Source organism: Oncorhynchus nerka, linkage group LG15 (assembly GCF_034236695.1).
Source record: "Oncorhynchus nerka isolate Pitt River linkage group LG15, Oner_Uvic_2.0, whole genome shotgun sequence".
Classification (NCBI taxonomy): domain Eukaryota; kingdom Metazoa; phylum Chordata; class Actinopteri; order Salmoniformes; family Salmonidae; genus Oncorhynchus; species Oncorhynchus nerka.
The window spans coordinates 90,677,965-90,700,081 of record NC_088410.1 but is presented as its reverse complement, the minus strand read 5'-3'; the positions used below and the strand labels follow the sequence as shown (position 1 = coordinate 90,700,081).

Here is a 22,117-nt window from a genome sequence, read left to right as displayed (position 1 = left end):
AGCAGTTGAACAATGTATGTAATGGAACACAGGAAGCACAGAGAGAAAGATGAATTATGTATGTGAACTCAGTACAACACGGTACACACTCAGGTTGTACAACTGATGTATATTTGGCCTGAAACAACGGAGTTTGTCCTCACAAAAATCTCTCCGAAAAGCTTGTGTATTGTCTCCACAACGTCTCCACAGACGCACACACATTGTCTGGAGCTGAGCTGAACACAACAATGACACATCCTTCCTACTTTAAACAGAACATCACAACACACTCCAACGGATCTTCTCGAGCCGAACAATGGGGAACATGGAGCACAACGCAGACAGGTGTGTTGTTTGGAGCGTGTTACATACTGTATGGAAGCCTTATGCAAATAGTCTTGGTAGCACAGACGTATCTAAACACTTACAGTGAGCTCCAAAAGTATTGGGACCGGGATCATTTTGTTGTTTTGGCTCTGTACTCCAGCACTTTGGATTTGAAATGATACAATGACTATGAGGGTAGTTCAGTAAAAAATGACAGCACTTTTTGTACATAGTCCCCCATTTTAGGGGACCAAAAGTATTGGGACAATTTCATGTGTATTAAAGTAGTCAAAATGTAGCAAAATAGCATTTGGTCCCATGTTCATAGTGCGTAATGACTACATTAAGCTTGTGACTACACAAACTTGTTGGATGCATGTGCTGTTTGTTTTGGTTGTGTTTCAGAGTATGTTGTGCCCAATAGAAATGGATTTAATATTGGAGTCACTTTTATTGTAAATAAGAATAGAATTTGTTTCTAAACACTTCTACATTAATGTGGATGCTACCATGGTTACGGATAGTCCTGAATGGATCGTGAACAATGATGAGTGAGAATGTATGTTTCTTAACAGGATATGACTGGCGCCCTTAGTTCTACCATAGTTTCTGGAGATAACGTTTTCCGGTAAACTGACTACTCTAGGTCATCGTTATTTGAAATCTTATTAAGCATTCAGAGAAACACAACTGGTTCGTCTGAAAGGAAACCAGTCAGAGTTCACGGAACTGAAAGATTCACTTCCAATTGATAGTGAAACTTTACAGAGCTTTATCTTACAATGAACATTTCTTCATTAACATTAGAGTGACAGATCTATATTGAAGATATTGATATATATACAGTTAGTTTGCAGAGACATTCTGACATGGATAGTATGATGAAGCCTGGAGTCAACAACTCAGCAGCATCACCCCTTTTCATCATTTCCATCACCACCCCATTCTCCATCACCAACCCCCTTCTCTTCTCCATCACCATCCCCCTTCTCTTCTCCATCACCAACCCCCTTTTCTTCTCCATCACCAACCTCCTTCTCTTCTCCATCACCATCCCCCTGCCCTGCCCTTCTCCATCACCAACCCCTTCTCTTCTCCATCACCATCCCCCTTCTCTTCTCCATCACCAACCCCTTCTCTTCTCCATCACCATCCCCCTGCCCTTCTCCATCACCATCCCCCTGCCCTGCCCTTCTCCATCACCAACCCCTTTTCTTCTCCATCACCAACCTCCTTCTCTTCTCCATCACCATCCCCCTGCCCTGCCCTTCTCCATCACCAACCCCTTCTCTTCTCCATCACCACCCCCCTTCTCTTCTCCATTACCAACCCCCTTCTCTTCTCCATTACCAACCCCTTCCTTCCCCATCACCAACCCCTTCTCTTCTCCATCACCATCCCCCTTCTCTTCTCCATTACCAACCCCCTTCTCTTCTCCATTACCAACCCCTTCCCTTCCCCATTACCAACCCCTTCCATTTCCTTCTCCATCACCAACCCCTTCTCTTCTCCATCACCAACCCCCTGCCCTTCTCCATCACCAACCTCCTTCTCTTCTCCATCACCATCCCCCTGCCCTTCTCCATTACCAACCCCCTTCCATTTCCTTCTCCATCACCAACCCCTTCTCTTCTCCATCACCAACCCCCTTCTCTTCTCCATCACCATCCCCCTGCCCTTCTCCATCACCAACCTCCTTCTCTTCTCCATCACCAACCCCTGCCCTTCTCCATCACCAACCTCCTTCTCTTCTCCATCACCATCCCCCTACCCTTCTCTACCACCATCCCCCTGCCCTCCTCCATCACCATCCCCCTGCCCTTCTCCATCACCAACCCCTTCCCTTCTCTATCACCAACCCCTACCCTTCTCCATCACTAACCCCTACCCTATCACCACCCCCTTCCCTTCTCTATCACCAACCCCTACCCTTCTCCATCACTAACCCCTACCCTTCTCTATCACCAACCCCTTCCCTTCTCTATCACCATCCCCTGCCCTGCCCTTCTCCATCACCAACCCCCTTCTCTTCTCCATCACCAACCCCCTTCCCTTCTCCATAACCAAACCTATTCCTTTCTCCAGAGGACTTTTTGGAGAAATGTCCTCTGGTCTGATGAAACAAAAATAGAACTGTTTGGCCATAATGACCATTGTTATGTTTGGAGGAAAAAGGGGGAGGCTTGCAAGCCGAAGAACACCATCCCAAACGTGAAGCACAGGTGGGGCAGCATCATGTTGTGGGGGTGCTTTGCTGCAGGAGGGACTGGTGCACTTCACAAAATAGATGGCATCATGAGAGAGGAAAATTATGTGGATATATTAAAGTAACATCTCAAGACATCAGTCAGGAAGTTAAAGTTTGGTTGCAAATGGGTCTTCCAAATGGACAATGACCCCAAGCATACTTCCAAAGTTGTGGCAAAATGGCTTAAGGACAACAAAGTCAAGGTATTGAAGTCGCCATCACAAAGCCCTGACCTCAATCCTATGGAAAATTTGTGGCCAGAACTGAAAAAGCATGTGCGAGCAAGGAGGCCTACAAACCTGACTCAGTTACATCAGCTCTGTCAGGAGGAATGGGCCAATATTCACCCAACTTATTGTGGGAAGCTCGTGGAAGGCTACCCCAAACGTTTGAACCAAGGTAAACAATTTAAAGGCAATGCTACCAAATACTAATTGAGTGTATGTAAACTTCTGACCCACTGGGAATGTGATGAAAGAAATAACAGCTGAAATAAATCATTCTCTCTACTATTATTCTGACATTTCACAATCTTAAAATAAAGTGGTGATCCTAACTGACCTAAGACAGGACATTTTTACTAGGATTAAATGTCAGGAATTGTGGAAAACTGAGTTTAAATGTATTTGGCTAAGGTGTATGTAAACTTCCAACTTCAACTGTAGGTATCAAAAGTAAAAGTATAAATCATTAAAAAAAAAATCTTATATTAAGCAAACCAGATGACACAATTTTCTTGTTTTTTAATTTACGGATAACAAGGGTCACAGTTCAACACGCAGACATAATTGACAAGTATTTGTGTTTAGTGTGTCTGCCAGATCAGAGGCAGTGGGGATGATAAGGGATGTTCTCTGTTTAGTGAGTCTGCCAGATCAGAGGCAGTAGGGAAGATAAGGGATGTTCTCTGTTTAGTGAGTCTGCCAGATCAGAGGCAGTAGGGATGAGTGATGTTCTCTGTTTAGTGAGTCTGCCAGATCAGAGGCAGTAGGGATGATAAGGGATATTCTCTGTTTAGTGAGTGTGCCAGATCAGAGGCAGTAGGGATGAGGGATGTTCTCTGTTTAGTGAGTCTGCCAGATCAGAGGCAGTAGGGATGATAAGGGATGTTCTCTGTTTAGTGAGTCTGCCAGATCAGAGGCAGTGGGGATGATAAAGGATGTTCTCTGTTTAGTGAGTCTGCCAGATCAGAGGCAGTAGGGATGATAAGGGATGTTCTCTTGATAATGACATGAATTAGAAAATGTTCCTGTCCTGGTAAAGGATTCAAAATATAACAAGTACTTTTGGGTGCATGTAATGAACACGATGGGAGACAGAGAGCTGGTTTCAAGTGCAGGGCGCAGCAGGTGTTAATTGGTAAAGGACCACAAGAAGAGGCAGGTAGCTGGGTCCAGGGGCAGGCAGAAGGTCATACACAGAGGGTCCAAAAAGGCAACAGTACAGGCAGAGAAAAGGCTAGTAATATCGTCCGGGAGGCCAGGCAATCGGTTGATAACAGGAAATCCGATATGCTAAAGTACAGGCAGGCAAAAGGCGTCGTTAGTGAGGCAGGCAAAACGGGAAAAACAGAGCTCCAACTAAAAGTGTGTCACAAAACAAACAATACCTCACAATGATGGGGTGCAAAGAACTGAACCCCCTGCCCTTCTCCATCACCAACCCCCTACCCTCTTCCATCACCAACCCCCTTCCCTTCTCCATCACCAACCCCCTGCCCTTCTCCATCACCCCCTTCCCTTCCCTTCCCTTCTCCATCACCAACCCCCTTCCCTTCTCCATCACCAACCCCCTGCCCTTTTCCATCACCAACCCCTTCCCTTCTCCATCACCCCCTTCCCTTCTCTATCACCAACCCCTGCCCTCCTCCATCACCCCCTTCCCTTCTCCATCACCCCATTACCTTCTCCATCACCAACCCCTTCCCTTCTCCATCACCAACCCCCTTCCATCCTCCATCACTAACCCCTTCCCTTCTCCATCACCCCCTTCCCTTCTCCATCACCCCTTCCCTTCCCTTCCCTTCCCTTCTCCATCACCAACCCCCATCCCTTCTCCATCACCAACCCCTGCCCTTTTCCATCACCAACCCCCTGCCCTTTTCCATCACCAACCCCTGCCCTTTTCCATCACCAACCCCCTGCCCTTTTCCATCACCAACCCCCTGCCCTTCTCCATCACCAACCCCTGCCCTTCTCCATCACCAGCCCCCTTCCCTTCTCCATCACCAACCCCCTGCCCTTTTCCATCACCAACCCCCTGCCCTTTTCCATCACCAACCCCTGCCCTTTTCATCACCAACCCCCTGCCCTTTTCCATCACCAACCCCTGCCCTTTTCCATCACCAACCCCCTGCCCTTTTCCATCACCAACCCCTGCCCTTTTCCATCACCAACCCCCTGCCCTTTTCATCACCAACCCCTTCCCTTCTCCATCACCAACCCCTGCCCTTCTCCATCACCAACCCCCTGCCCTTTTCCATCACCAACCCCTGCCCTTTTCCATCACCAACCCCTGCCCTTTTCCAGTGCAACAAGCCCTACAACCCCCAGCCCCCATCTCGTAGACCAACACCAGGTATAAATAAATAATTGTCTTCCCCTGGAAGAATCATACATAAAGAACATGTTAGCTTAGTGTCAAAACGTTTCACTAGTTTATATTCACTCAGCCTAGTTCACATTAAGGCTTCACTCAGCCTAGTTCACATTAAGGCTTCACTCAGCCTAGTTCACATTAAGGCTTCACTCAGCCTAGTTCGCATTAAGGCAAGTCTTTGCTCTAGAGGCACAGCAGGTGCAGCCGATCCAGGGGACATGAAACACTTTGTGTAAAGAGTGACAGGTGACGAGTCTCCCCCCCCTCCCCCACACACACACACACATGCACACACACACACACACACACACCTTATCATACAGATCATTGAGTGCATGGGGACACAACAGATGGTGACTAGCTCTCTGTTTGACTATACAGTGAAACTACCTCTGTTTCCTCCAGACCAGAGGATGTTGTGAAGACCTGTTCATCTCACTAATATGTGACAGGTCTGTCCTAAAAGGTAGTAAGTAGTGTGTGATTGGACAATGCAAACATTTGTTTTGCATAACCTACTAATAGAACATTACAGATGATGTTCAAAATGTAATAAAGAATATTATACCTTGAGACAATAATTATTGTGGCAGTTTATGCATTCCCTTAGCTAAGCAGGATAAAGTACTACTAACATTGCCTGATTATTGGCTTCCAACAGGTTATGCAATTCAACTATCACTTAACTTGTAATGCAGGCTGAAACAGATAAATATAAAAGACATGGTAATTTCAGGGCTGGTAGGATTCTCACTATAACTATCCTCCAGAGCAGGGTTGGTAGGACTCTCACTATAACTATCCTCCAGAGCAGGGTTGGTAGGACTCTCACTATAACTATCCTCCAGAGCAGGGTTGGTAGGACTCTCACTATAACTATCCTCCAGAGCAGGGTTGGTAGGACTCTCACTATAACTCTCCTCCAGAGCAGGGTTGGTAGGACTCTCACTATAACTATCCTCCAGAGCAGGGTTGGTAGGACTCTCACTATAACTATCCTCCAGAGCAGGGTTGGTAGGACTCTCACTATAACTATCCTCCAGAGCAGGATTGGTAGGACTCTCACTATAACTATCCTCCAGAGCAGGGTTGGTACCTATAAGACCTCTCCTCTTACTCACCTTCTGATGCACAAACAGACAACACCCCATCATGAGGGACCCTTGAGCCGGTTTGTTCCCCAGAGTCACGTTAACAGTTTTCTTTCCCACTGAGGGCCACTGCTAGCCCAGATCCAGCCTGTTCTTCAGATAGCCCAGGTCACACAGACTCAGATCTAGTCTGTTCCTCTGCTAGCCCAGGAAACAAGGGTCTCACATCCAGCTTGCTCTTCACACACAGGGTCCACAGAGGTGTGTATGTGCCTGTGTCTGTTTGAGTGTGTGATAGAGAGAGAGCCCCATGCATGAGCGACAGCCAGACGAGGCCGAGTCGCGCTGCTTCACAACAGGATGTAGCGAGAGGAGTAACTGAGCTGATGCTATATCGAGCCTGACGAGTCACAAAGGCCGACAGACCACACAGTTTTTTTCTTCTTCTCGTCCGAAAAGTTAGTGCACCGCCCACCCTTGTGCCCTGCTACCTCTACCCCTGCTACCTCTACCCCTGCTACCTCAGACAAACAGACAATGCAGTCTCTAGCCACAGATAAAGAGAGCAATATTAGGGATGCAGTGCTATTGCCCTCTCCTCATGACCATTAGGTTCTGTGGCCCACTTCTCACACCCATTACTGAGGTCAATAAAGAACTGGCAGTACTAACTGCCTTAAAAGCTTTATTTCCACTGAAAAAAAATCCATGCTGTTGGAAATGTGTGACAGTGTGAAATACTTTTATAGCCTGCAAACCAATGTTTACCATCACATTCAATGTGATCATCTTACTCCATATCAAATCCAATGTATTTCCCCTATGGGAATCAATAAATGTTTTTTTCAATCACTCGTCATTCCAGCCCTGGTGACACAGATAACCTGATAACAACATTGCCCATATTTGGGAAAGAAACAATGGTAAAGTGGATGGTAAAGTATTTAGTTAACTGCCTACAGTACAGTAGGTGTATGACAGGATGTTGTTCACCTAACAGAGTGTTGCTTGTGAGAACAGGAAGCTAACAGGAAACTAACAGGAATTTAAGACGCTACTGTGAGTCACAACTTCCTGGAAGCATTTCCTGTATTTCCTGAATGCGAGGTGGTGGTGGTGGGTGGGTGGGGGGACGACGACGACGACGACACCATAACAGATCGCTAAGACTGAAGTCCTCAAGATGACAGTGGTTGAGACTATACCTTTAACTTTAATAAAGAAAGTATGGCCCTAAAAACATGCCCTGTGTAACAGTGTATTACTTTAAGTACGTGTGGATTACATAAACCATCTTGAGACAAGATAAAACAAGAACATGTATAGCTGATTTATAGCCTGCAGTTTGGAGCAATAAAGAGTGACTTTCTCAAAAAACCTGCTTGCTGCAGCAAGACACATTGAGGGTGACACCACGCAGCAAGTACAGTAGCAATCATCTGACAATAATTCACGTTATAAAATACATGTCTGAAATGTGCCCCTGAAGGTTCAGTTTCATCCACTTTGAAGTGTTTTACGAACTGCAGTACAAGTTCTATTTGAATAACCCCGACTGTAATTAGCATTAATGATGTCGCCGCATTGACCTACTGTTACTTTACGCTTCAATCCAAAATGTTTTATTTAATTCATTTGTTTTATGTTTCATAAGTTGAAAACGTTCTTGTGTTGATCGATATTCTACTTTCATTAGAATTAGAATTATATTTATATATTTTAAATGCTTCAATCCAATTCCTGTCTGAAAACCTCACTCAAGGCGTTTGCTGATCAATATGAGATTTTGTAGATTTGTGAGGTAATGCTGTAGCCGACAACGTGTACAGGCTAGACCACGACATTAGATTGGAAGCAACATGTTATCATGTTGTCCTAGTCTTGTGGTCCGAGATCACAATAATACTTTCGAGATTTACTCTAAAGGTTAGGAGAAGGACAAACAACAGGGCCACACAGTTCAACTGTAGTGAACACACACACACACACACACACACGCGCACACACGCACACACGCACGCACGCACACACACGGACGCACACACGCACACGCACACACACACACACGCACACACACACACACACACACACACACGCACACACACAATTATCCAGGTGCAGGGTGCAAAAGATTTGGGAAAGTGCCAGGTAGAGCCTGACTCTGGACTAGTGACTGCCAACTCCAGACTGAACACGTCGCCCAGGTGGAATTCCACATGGGGAAAGAAATCCTCAGAGAAAAATAGATAACTGCACCCAGTTAACTCTGGTTGAAATGTTGCAATGAAGTACAGAACCAGTCAAAGGTTTGGACACACCTACTCATTCAAGAGTTTTTCTTTATTTGCGCTATTTTCTGCATTGCAGAATAATAGTGAAGACATCAAAACTTTGAAATAACATTTATAGAATCATGTATTAAACCAAAAAAGTGTTAAACAAATCAAAATATATTTTAGATTTGAGATTCTTCAAAGTAGTGTCATGACGTTGGCCTCTTTGGTTATAAAAGATCGGTGAAGAATCCAGCTTCGAACTGGTCCGTTTGTCACAACTTGGGGAAGCTCATGGGAGACGGTGTGGCCACATTACCATAACGCTGTTTATATAATAGCCTCAGATATGAGGTTTACATCTAATTGTTGTATAAGATGAATGAGTGTGTATGATGAGAACAAACAGTATTGTTTGTAAAAGTGTCTAATATGATTTTGGACTGAAGGAAAACTCAAAAAGGGGATTGGTGTTAACTAAATCAGAGGTCCACCCCTGAGCCCAGTTAGGGTCAGGGGTCCTGGGACAGCCCTTTTCTGCCTTCCGAATCAAACCCCCACTCGGGTTTTTGATCGGCAGACCGAGCTTACTTCAATTATGAGATGGCTAAAGGTTGCAGACCAGGTTTAAAAAAAAAAAACACTACAACGGTTGTAGAATCTTTTTAACCATACCACGTGGTTAAACTCTTAGACTTTCGATACCGACAGAATAAGAACAAGTCTTTGATATGAATTACTAGTCTGCAGCTAGGAATTCGGTATTATTGAACGCGAAGAACGACAACCGCCAAAACATCCATTCTATAACGAAACTAATAAATGTCACTCTGAACTATCCACTATAACCACAACAGAGAGAGAGAGGGAGAGAGACGGACAATTCTACAAAATAAATGAACTTTTCACCAGCGATCAAGATGACACACTGAGCGTAAATATATATATTGATTGCAATTGTTCCCGAATGAGTGAGCGTTCATGTGCAAAGGATTAACATTTCAATTGTTATAATTATCACTTTGTAGTGACTTCTTAGTCGACCCCCACTTCCCCTTTTGTCTAACAAGCCGCCATGCCGGTTTAGCCCACTACGGCACATTCTCCTATCATTTCATGTAACCACATTTACCTTGTTTGTTTGTTTATGCACTTCTGTGAATTACTTAGTTAGTAATAAATCAATTATTTAAGACAATTGATGTATGGATGACTCATAGTGAAGACTGGATTCGTGCAGATAACCAACAATTTACGACGTTTGGAATGAGACTAACGTGAGGTAAAGTAAATCATTCATTAATCAGAAGACTATGGATCAGATATGAAAATATTTGAAAAGTTATTTTAGGAAATGATAACTTTGTAATCTGAATATTTTTCCTTGGTGCCCCGACTTCCTAGTAATTATGGTTACATGATTAATCAGTCTAATCGAGTATTACTTAATTACAGAGAATCTTTGATAAAAAAACTATCAGTATTCAGTTAATGATAGTAAAGACATGACAGTAGCCACCCTTTGTCTTGATGACAGCTTTGCACTCTCTTGGCACTCTCTCATCCAGCTTCACCTAGTCTTGTTTCCAACAGTCTTGAAGTAGTTCCCATATATGATGAGCACTTGTTGGCTGCTTTTCCTTCACTCTGCGGTCCAACTCATCCCAAACCATCTCAATTGGGTTGAGCTCGAGTGATTGTGGAGGCTACTTTGAAGAATCTCAAATATAAAATATATTTTGATTTGTTTAACACTTTTTTGGTTACTACATGATTCCATATGTGTTATTTCATAGTTTTGATATCCTGACTATTATCCTACAATGTAGAAATGAGTAAAAACAAGAGAAAAACCCTTGAATGAGTCGGTATGTCCAAACTTTAGACTGTTTATGGTAGCATTCAATCATCTTTATTACACTCGTAGGAACAGGGCAAACCAATGTGTCAGACGAACAAAGTTCCGATAACACTAAAATGAGAGGAAAAATTTAACAAATTGTACAAACTCAGCTATTTATGGGGAAATGGTGCAACCTTTAGCCAGAACAGGCTTCTTTAGTACTCAGTGTCAGTTTAAATGGTGGAGGAGAGAGTTGGTGAGAACAGTAGTGAACATAAATGGCACCCTATTCTCTAGTGCACTATGTAGGGAATAGCGGTGCCATTTGGAATCTCAGTCGTAGCCTCTAAACCTGATCTCCAGGTTGAAGGAACAGAACGTTCATAGCCTGGAGATAAATACATATGATTAATAAATCTTGAAACGTGATACAGTGTTGTGTTGGGACAAATAAGATAGCAACACTTCATAATGATTTATTGTAACTCCTTATATTATGAATAATCATGAATAGTAATTTGTATTTAGTGTATGAACTATGCACTACGAATACATTTGGATGGAAATGTGTTATGTGGCTAACAAATCGGAAAACAAGTCAGAGTGAGTTGATGAGTGGGAAAAGGCATCATCTTCCCTCCAGCTCTCCCTGCTATGAAATAACAGACAGACAGACAGAAAGAGGGAGGTAGGAGACAGGGAGGTAGGGAGGACTACTCCCATGTTCTGTGCTGTTCTGTACCAGGAGCCAGGAAAGACTGAAATAAAACATACCCTGTCAGTCAGTCTCTATGGAGGTACATAGTCAACCACTTACACAGCTGTCTTCATCCCACCTTGTGTCTTCAAGCGAGGATACTTACTGTATACCATGATGATGTACCTCATTCAGATCACGAGACATTGTAGGGGCTAATGGTACTGTGAGAGTGAACAGGACATTTAATTATCAAAAGGTACACCAATGGGGGCTATACACCGAAAGAAGTTAGTTTATAAAGAAAAAAAATGATGTCAATTAACTGTCCTCCAAAGCCTCCCCCTCTCCCACAAATGTTCACCGTCAAAGTGAAAGATTTTAATAGCTTAAAATTGCCAATACAGTTTTTTTCTATCGCTTAGGTGCAATTTACACAAGTATGTGTTACATTTTCCAACGCTTAGTACAAATCTCCCAACAGATCATCAAAAAGGCAGTTGCAATACATGTTCATATAAAGTAATTGCTTTTCACATTGTAATGCTCACATTATTTTTGTCATGATTTTCTTCTCGTTTCTTCTCGTTTTTTCTTCTCGTTTGTTAAATACATTTTACTATTACTTAATCCGACTGCTCTTAATAGATAATCCCATAACCATTTGGTAAACCTCTGGATTTTAAACTGGTTTTGTCTACTACAGATTTTGAGAACTGCATAATGAAAATGTATGTTTGTAAATGATATACATATAAAGTATGATATGATACTGTAATGTACTACTAGGACTATTGTGATTTGTTTTTGTATCTGATATTGACGAGATCAGAATGTGATGCATCCGCTATACATGTATCACACATGAAGTTGGTCTTTCTGATGGGGGGTCACACTGCTTCACTAGAGTTGCATTGGCCAATACAGTACCGTAATAGCATAATATATGCCTTGTACGTGTTTTTGTCCAAAGTGGCAACAGAGTCCACAGTATTTTTGTATATTACCCCAGTGAGAATTAGAACCCACCACTCTGGTGTTGCTAGATCCATGCTCTTCATTTTTTATTTTACCTTTATTTAACCAGGCAAGTCAGTTAAGAACAAATTCTTATTTTCAATCACGGCCTAGGAACAGTGGGTTAACTGCCTGTTCAGGGGCAGAACGACAGATTTGTACCTTGTCAGCCCGGGGGTTTGAACTCGCAACCTTCCGGTTACTAGTCACATGCTCTAACCACTAGGCTACCACTAGGCTACCCTACTTAGCCACACAGGACAACTACAATACATCATTACAATACAATACTGTAAATTACAATACATGATAACAATACAGGCAGAAGGTACAGGATCGCCATCCCCATGAGCGTACCACTCTCCTTCAGGCCATGGATGAGGCATGCAATGACATAAATCCAGACCAAAGACAGGCTTGGATTCTCCAAAAGGTTTTTCACTAAGGGGACATGAACACTGAGAACATTCACTGCCATGTTGATGAGACCCAATGGCCAGATTCTCAAGCCAGGCTCGATGCTAACTAGCGCCTGCTGAGCATTCACTGCCATGTTGATGAGACCCAATGGCCAGATTCTCACTAGCGCCCAGGCTGCCATGTTGATGAGACCCAATGCCAGATTCTCAAGCCAGGCTCTGCTGAACAGCGCCTGCTGAACATTCACTGCCATGTTGATGAGACCCAATGGCCAGATTCTCAAGCCAGGCTCGATGCTAACTAGCGCCTGCTGAACATTCACTGCCATGTTGATGAGACCCAATGGCCAGATTCTCAAGCCAGGCTCGATGCTAACTAGCGCCTGCTGAACATTCACTGCCATGTTGATGAGACCCAATGGCCAGATTCTCAAGCCAGGCTCGATGCTAACTAGCGCCTGCTGAACATTCACTGCCATGTTGATGAGACCCAATGGCCAGATTCTCAAGCCAGGCTCGATGCTAACTAGCGCCTGCTGAACATTGTGTTTCTTTCATTCCTTTCATTTGATTACAATACACCAACCGTATGTTGTAAATATATCGAAACATGTATTTTTTGCATCAATAATTGGAAAGATGTCTTCAATGGTCACACCTTTGATCACAAATGGGATAAACATGAACATGTTTGATGGGTTTGATGGATTGTGTATTGCCTAATTTGAAAACAATACAATGTTCTGTAATTTGCAGTATTTGAGCAAACATTGAAAGGGCAATTTTGAAACATGTATCTTGCATTTGTTTTGCTATTGGATTAACTGGTTGCTTAAACAACTACATTGAGAAGATATCATTATGTTGTGTTTTGGTGATCAATGTTCTCATGGTATTTCACAGTACATGTATATTTAGGATAAAGTGTTGTGTGGTGAAAGATGTCTCCAAACACAATGAATGCACAATAAAATACACGCTACAAGTGTTACCAGTTTGGACTTTTGTACTAAGAGTTTAAAATAGCATCAACAAAAGTATACTATGTGGATGGCCAGCCTGGTCTCATAGACTACAGGTAACATAGTAAACGTAAATCCGAGAAACTCAAAACATCTAAATCAAAGTAAGTAGTGGATAATTATTACAAAGGAGGTTTTGAGAGTCTGTAGTGAGAGTCACTGGCATCATGAAGAACCAGACCAGACCAGACAGAGAAGCTCATTCCTCCACTATGATTCAGCTTATTTAAACAGCTATATAGCTAACTACTGCTGGCAGAAGGAAAGCAGCTGTTCCTGTTACAGTGTTTAGATAGGATACCTTATCGTAATCTCTCGTCAGGACTTTTGCTTGAGATAGATACAGCATCGCTCAGAGTAGTGGCTAATGCTTTTGTATTCAATTCACACTCAACTTGTCTGTGACCCCGCAGCCAGCCTCGAGCGAGGAAAAACACAACGACAAATTGGTCAGCTTGGTGTGTGTGTGTGTGTTTTCTCGTGTGTGTGCTGAAGACAAAAGGTTTTGATGGGGAGATGTTGACGTTGTGCTGTCCGTTAGGAGCTGACGGAAACCCCCTCTGCAGCAGGTCCAGGTTCATGCACACACACACACACACACACGCACGCACACACACACTCGCGCACACGCACGTGCACGCAAGCACACGCGCACACACACACACACACACACACACACACACACACACACACACACACACACACACACACACACACACACACACACACACACACACACACACACACACACACACACACGTCCAGACCCAGGGGTGGCCTGCCCTTTTGAAATTACACAATGACAAGCAAAAGGGAAACCAAGCCCTTTTCAGTTCAGTTGATAAAGTGGGTAGTGATTCACACTGGAGAAGGTTAGAGATTCATTTTATCTCTATTTCTGCTTTTTGTGACTCCTCTCTTTGGCTGGAAAAATGGCTGTGTTTTTCTGTGACTAGGTGCACACCTAACATAATCGCATGGTATGCTTTCACCGTAAAGCCTTTTTGAAATCGGACACTGTGGTGGGATTAACAACAAGTTTATCTTTAAAATGGTGTAAAATACTTCTATGTTCGAGGAATTTTAATTATGAGATTTCTGTTGGTTTGAATTTGGCGCCCTGCACTTTCACTGGCTGTTGTCATATCGATCCCGTTAGCGGGATCTAAGCCATAATCAACATGATCATTACACAGGTGCACCTTGTGCTTGGGACAATAAAAGGCCACTCTATAACATGCAGTTTTGTCACACAACACAATGCCACAGACGTCTGAAGTTTTCAGGGAGCGTGCAATTGGCATGCTGACAGCAGGAATATCCACCAGAGCTGAGAATTCAATGTTCATTTCTCTACCATAAGCCGCCTACAATGTCTTTTTAGAGAATTTAGCAGTATGCCCAATACCCTCACAATCACAGACCACGTATAACCACGCCAGCCCAGGACCTCCACATCTGGCTTCTTCACCTGCGAGATCATCTGAGACCAGCCACCCGGACAGCTGATGAAACTGTGGGTTTGTCTGAGACCAGCCACCCGGACAGCTGATGAAACTGTGGGTTTGCACAACTGAAGAATTTCTGCACAAACTGTCAGAAACCATCTTAGGGATGCCCATCTGCGTGCTCATCGTTCACACCAGGGTCTTGACCTGACTGCAGTTTGGCGTCGTAACCAACTTCAATGGGTTACTGCTCACCTTCGATGACCACTGACACGCTGGAGAAGTGTGCTCTTCAGAGATGAATCCTGGTTTCAACTGTACCTGGCAGATGTCCCCCATGGTGGCAGTGGGGTTATGGTATGGGCAGGGATATGCTACGGACAACGAACAGAATGACATTTTATCAATGGCAATTTGAATGCACAGATATACCGTGATGAGATCCTGAGGCCCATTGCCGTGCCATTCATCTGCCGCCATCACCTCATGTTTCAGCATGATAATGCACGGCCCCATGTTGCAAGGATCTGTACACATTTCCTGGAAGTTCAAAATGGCCCAGTTATTCCATGGCCTGCATACTCACCAGACATGTCACTCATTGAACATGTTTGAGATGCTCTGGATCGATATGTACAACAGCTTATTCCAGTTCCTGCCATTATCCAGCAACATCACACAGCTATTGAAGAGGAGTGGGACAACATTCCACAGGCCACAATCAACAGCCTGATCAACTCTATGCGAAGGAGATGAGGCAAAGGGAGGTCACACCAGATACTGACTGGTTTTCTGATCCACGCCCCTACCTTTTTTTTATGGTATCTGTGACCAACAGATGCATATCTCTATTCCCAGTCATGTGAAATCCATGTTAAAAAATATCAACTCTCGGCCACTGATGACCATGTAAATTGACTGATTTCCTTATATGAACTGTGACTCAGTAAAATCTTTGAAATTGTTGCATGTTACATTCATATTTTTGTTAAATGTAACTAGCTAGCGGTTTCCAATATTAATACATTTAATTCTTTAGAAACAAACAGCACATTTCGACAGAAGAAAAAGCCAGAAGCAGTTGTTTTGGAACATTCTCCAGAGTGCAGAAGATAGATTGGCTGCTCTAAATGGTCTGGCTCTGTGTGTCTAAAGCATTGTATTTGGGCAAAGTCCTTTTTTGGAAACCAGTTTGTGTTCTGCTTCCTCCACCATACATGCTCCCATTCCCAGACAAACCAACCTTCTATCCTTACAAGACACCGTGCTTTCCTGGCACAATCACTGACAATACGCTTTCAATCTGATACCATCAAACATCCACTCACTGCCAATGTAAACCAGTCACTGTTTATGACAGTTTTAATCACACAAACACAAATAAAAACATCATGCAATTAAAAGGAAATGCAGCCAAAGTAGTGTGCTGGTCTGTACTTGGAAGACAAAGTAGTGTGCTGGTCTGTGCTTGGAAGACAAAGTAGTGTGCTGGTCTGTGCTTGGAAGACAAAGTAGTGTGCTGGTCTGTGCTTGGAAGACAAAGTAGTGTGCTGGTCTGTGCTTGGAAGACAAAGTAGTGTGCTGGTCTGTGCTTGGAAGACAAAGTAGTGTGCTGGTCTGTGCTTGGAAGACAAAGTAGTGTGCTGGTCTGTGCTTGGAAGACAAAGTAGTGTGCTGGTCTGTGCTTGGAAGACAAAGTAGTGTGCTGGTCTGTGCTTGGAAGACAAAGTAGTGTGCTAGTCTGTGCTTGGAAGACAAAGTAGTGTGCTGGTCTGTGCTTGGAAGACAAAGTAGTGTGCTGGTCTGTGATTGGAAGACAAAGTAGTGTGCTGGTCTGTGCTTGGAAGACAAAGTAGTATGCTGGTCTGTGCTTGGAAGACAAAGTAGTGTGCTGGTCTGTGCTTGGAAGACAAAGTAGTGTGCTGGTCTGTGCTTGGAAGACAAAGTAGTGTGCTGGTCTGTGCTTGGAAGACAAAGTAGTGTGCTGGTCTGTGCTTGGAAGACAAAGTAGTGTGCTGGTCTGTGCTTGGAAGACAAAGTAGTGTGCTGGTCTGTGCTTGGAAGACAAAGTAGTGTGCTGGTCTGTGCTTGGAAGACATTCTAAAGGACCCCAGGATGTTATAGGTCCACTTGACACCAGCAGGGTTGTTCTTCTCATGTTACATGAATGAATGAATGAATGATATATTAAGAAACACGTAAGAAGTCAGTAATTACTGAGGAAAATAAGTAATAAAGTGTGTTTGATATCTATATCTGGAGTTGCCGTGGCTCCGGCTGAAATCTCTGGAATATATACAACTTTAAAGTCTTGAAGTGCAACACAACATTCAGACGCTTTCAGACCCAAATAAAGGCATTTGCCAAAATGTGTTGGTTTTACAATAAAATACTATATTTCAAACAAACTTTCATCTTCAACCAAATTCTGATGCAGCAGAGTAGACTGTCAGTGTTGTGATCTACCCTAAGAAAGGAAGTCAGGCCAGGGCTCTGTTTTCCTCTCCAGTGACTGAATCAGTCCAGAATTCCAGTGCTCATCTCTGGGTGTGAGATGCCAGCGAAGTGCCAGCCCCTGGCCTTGTTTGTGTTGGCTGTTCCAACCACCAGACTCTCTGTCTGCTCGCCCAACCGACCCTGTCAGAGCGCTAGCGTCAGAGCAATGTGCAGGAGGGGGAACTGAGCTGAGGCCAAAAGTCATGGACAGGATAGGCAACACAGAACAGGATCTGTTTACATTGATTGACAGGAGTCCTCCAGCTACAAGGACCTCAAATAGACAGGCTGTCTGACCTGAGCTAACTACAGCCACAGCGTGAACATGGTAAAGCTCAAGTCACATCCAAAGAGTCTAATATTGTAATATTCCAAATATATTCCAAATATATAAGTCTTTGGATACATTCCAACTAGAAGGCTCTGGTCCTGTCGACCATATCTTACCATGTAATAACTGCTCTGATATCAGGACATTGTGTTCTGAAACTTTATGTTCATTTTGTCACACGTCTTTGTTTTCTCCCTGCCTCACAAGGTACCTGTAGCTGCAACAAATTCAAGACACTCAAAAACCAAACAGCTAGTTGTTCATTCCTCTGCCATCCAGTGGCAAGTTTGCTATGAAATACAATCAGCCATCAAACTCATCAAACATGGATTGTTAAGTGAGACCTTAGTGAAAGTAAAATGTGTAACATGCTCTCTGGATGTGTCCAAAACAGCATCCTATTCCCCACATAGGGGCTCTCGGCAAAAGTAGTGCCCTATGGGCAGGCCCAGCCAGTCTTTCAGCCTAGCACCAGACAAACATAAAGGGGAGAGACTAACAGGACATCCTGGGTAAAGATCTGCATGTGAAAATGCCATTTTCCTTAATTGAAAATAAATACAAAAAATAATGTTGTTTTCATTTCCGGAGTAGGGATCAGAGATCCATTGTAATGAGAATGATTGTAATCAATACAGAGGAGTATGAATATGGCAGTGTTAACACACACACGCACACACACACACACACACACACACACACACACACAGACCAAACACAGACCAAACACACAGCCCTATTCGGATGCTGACTAACAATAGATAACATTGTAAACAACTTACCCCTCTGAACATCCAACTGTCAGGTGAGGGAAGCAGAGAGAAGCAGCTCTTTTTTTGCAGCGTCGGCCTGAAGGAAGAGGGGAGAGGAGGAGATGGAGAGGAGAGGAGAGAAGAGGAGAGGAGATGGAGAGGAGAGGAGATGGAGAGAAGATGGAGAGGAGGAGAGGAGAGGAGAGCAAAGACAAGCAGTGTAAATGTCTGTCCATTAACTCACAGATAGGTAAAAATTTTAAAAAGACACTAAAGAAGCTCCAGCCCAGCTAGCCTCTAATCACATCCAGTCAGGCCCTCAGAGACCAGACAGATGACATCACCCCACAGTTAATATTAATGGAGATGAACCTGGTAGTGGTGGTGTGGCCCTTTGAACTTCCGGAAACAGCTGATGGACCCTAAACACACGCACACACGCAAGCATGAATACACACACACACACGCACACACACACACTCACGCATGCACAGACACAAATTCACAGACAGACAGCCGACTGACACCCAGATCCATTAACACAATCACTCTAAAGCCTTTATGGCCTTAATGGCTAATGGAGAGGGGAGAAGTGGTGTTGTCTGGAGAGTCTGAAGATGGGCACGATTCACTGGTGATTCAGGACACTTCAAAGCCTGACGATGGTCGTGGTCAGAGCCATGTATCTACATGGATCTGGTGATGGTGTGTTTAAAGTGCACTAAAGAGTTCAAAGCTACGAAGCCATGTTTGAGTCACAGGCGGTAGGAATGACTGAGAGACAGCGTGGTTTAGTTTAGACGGGCTACAGGTGCTACAGGGTTACAGCAGGCCTTGATGACTGGGGAGGAAGTTTAAAGTAGGCTATGTGGATAGCCAGCCTGGTCTCATAGACTAGACGTAACATAGTGGACACTCAATCATGGACACTCTTACTGACAGTTTTTGTGGCTCCTTTGTGCAACGTATTGTTGTCTCTACCTTCTTGCCCTTTGTGTTGTTGTAAATGAGAACTTGTTCTCAACTGGCCTATCTGGTTAAATAAAGGTGAAATAAAAATAAATAAATAAATAAATAAAAGTTGTCTGTGCCCAATAATGTTTGTACCATGTTTTGTGCTGCTACCATGTTGTGGTGCTGCCATGTTGTGTTACTACCATGCTGTGTTGTCATGTGCTGCTGCTATGTCTCTCTTTATGTAGTGTTGTCTCTCTCTTGTTGTGATGTGTGTTTTGTCCTATATTATAAAATTAAATAATAATTTAGCAAATCAAATTTTATTAGTCACATGCACCAAATACAACAGGTGTAGTAGACCTTACAGTGAAATGCTTACTTACAAGCCCTTAACCTCTTCAACCTATGGGGGCGCTATGTCATTATTGGATAAAAAGACGTGCCCGTTTTAAGCGCAATATTTTGTCACAAAAAGATGCTCGACTATGCATGGAATTGACAGCCTTGGAAAGACAAAACTCTGACGTCTCCAAAACTGCAAAGATATTATCTGTGAGTGCCCCAGAACTAATGCTACAGCCGAAACCAAGATGAAGTTTCATACAGGAAATGCCCCAGATTCTGAAGGCGCTGTGTTCCAATGTCTCCTTATATGGCTGTGAATGCGCCAGGAATGAGCCTGCGCTTTCTGTCTATTCCCCGAGGTGTCTGCAGCATTGTGGCGTGTTTGTAGGCATATCATTGGAAGATTGACCATAAGAGACTACATTTACCTGGTGTCCCGCCCGGTGTCCTGTGTGCGTAATCTGTAGGTCCATGCGCGTTCCATTTCTTCAGAAGAGAAAGTAAACTGCCACGATGGATTTTATCGTCGATAGATATGTGAAAAACACCTTGAGGATTGATTCTAAACATCGGTTTGCCATGTTTATGTCGATATTATGGAGTTAATTTGGAAAAAAGTTCGCGTTTTAATGACTTAATATATATATATATTTTTTCCTTACCCAAACGTGATGAACAAAACGGAGCGATTAGTCGACACAAAAAATATTTTTTGTAAAAACGGAACATTTGCTATCTAACAGAGTCTCCTCATTGAAAACATCTGAAGTTCTTCAAAGGTAAATGATTTTATTTGAATTATTTTCTGGTTTTTGTGGAAAATGTTGCATGGTGAAAGAGAGGCATAATCCTATGCTAGGCTATCAATACTGTTACACAAATGCTTGTTTAGCTATGGTTCAAAAGCATATTTTGAAAATTTGAGATGACAGTGTTGTTAACAAAAGGCTAAGCTTGAGAGCAAATAGATTAATTTCATTTCATTTGCGATTTTCATGAATAGTTAACGTTGTGTTATGCTAATGAGCTTGCGGATAGATTTACACAATCCTGGATACAGGTTTTTTTTCATAGCTAAACGTGACGCAGAAAACGGAGCGATTTGTCCTAAACAAATAATCTTTCAGGAAAAACTGAACATTTGCTATCTGAGAGTCTCCTCATTGAAAACATCCGAAGTTCTTCAAAGGTAAATGATTTTATTTGAATGCTTTTCTGGTTTTTGTGAAAATGTTGCCTGCTGAATGCTAACGCTAAATGCTACGCTAAATGCTATGTTAGCTATCAATACTGTTACACAAATGCTTGTTTTGCAATGGTTGAGAAGCATATTTAGAAAATCTGAGATGACAGTGTTGTTAACAAAGGCTAAGCTTGAGAGCAAATAGATTAATTTCTTTTCATTTGCGATTTTCATGAATAGTTAACGATGCGTTATGGTAATGAGCTTGAGGCTGTAGTCACGATACCGGATCCGGGATGGCTCGACGCAAGAATGCAGTTAAAAAAAAAAATTAAAAAAATATGAATAAGAAATTAAAAATAACAAGTAATTAAAGAGCAACAGGAAAATAACAATAGTGAGACTATATACGGGGGGTACCGGTACAGAGTCAATGTGCGGGGGCACCGGTTAGTTGAGGTAATTGAGGTAATATGTACATGTTGGTAGAGTTATTAAAGTGACTATGCATGGATGATAACAACAGAGAGTAGCAGCGGTGCAAAAGGGGGGAGGGCAATGCAAATAGTCTGGGTAGTCCATTTGATTAGATGTTCAGGAGTCTTATGGCTTTGGGGTAGAAGCTGTTTAGAAGCCTCTTGAACCTAGACTTGGCGCTCCGGTACGGTTTTAGGGCCTTCCTCTGACACCGCCTGGTATAGAGGTCCTGGATGGCAGGAAGCTTTGCCACAGTAATGTACTGGGCCGTACGCACTACCCTCTGTAGTGCCTTGCAGTCGGAGGCTGAGCAGTTGCCATACCAGGCAGCGATGCAACCAGTCAGGATGCTCTTGATGGTGCAGCTGTAGAACCTTATGAGGATCTGAGGATCCATACCAAATGTTTTCAGTCTCCTGAGGGGGAATAGGTTTTGTCGCGCCCTTTTCACGACTGTCTTGGTGTGTTTGGACCATGTTAGTTTGTTGGTGATGTGGACGCCAAGGAACTTGAAGCTCTCAACCTGCTCCACTACAGCCCCGTCAATGAAAATGGGGGGCGTGCTCAATCCTCTTTTTCTTGTAGACCACAATCATCTCCTTTGTATTGGT

The 22,117-nt window shown here is 43.3% G+C and overlaps 1 protein-coding gene across 2 annotated transcripts in view; it reads right to left on the bottom strand.

Moving 5' to 3' along the window:
• arhgef3 (Rho guanine nucleotide exchange factor (GEF) 3) overlaps positions 1 to 22,117 on the bottom strand; it is a 140,739-nt gene that overhangs the window by 93,914 nt on the left and 24,708 nt on the right. The window contains exon 2 of one of the 2 annotated variants that reach the window (XM_065002023.1): positions 18,575 to 18,641. In XM_065002023.1, coding sequence (XP_064858095.1) covers positions 18,575 to 18,641 — 67 coding nt within the window. Of the gene's footprint in view, positions 1 to 6,276; positions 6,660 to 18,574; positions 18,642 to 22,117 lie in introns of those variants that run through there. The other variant, XM_065002025.1, reaches the window with a different exon arrangement.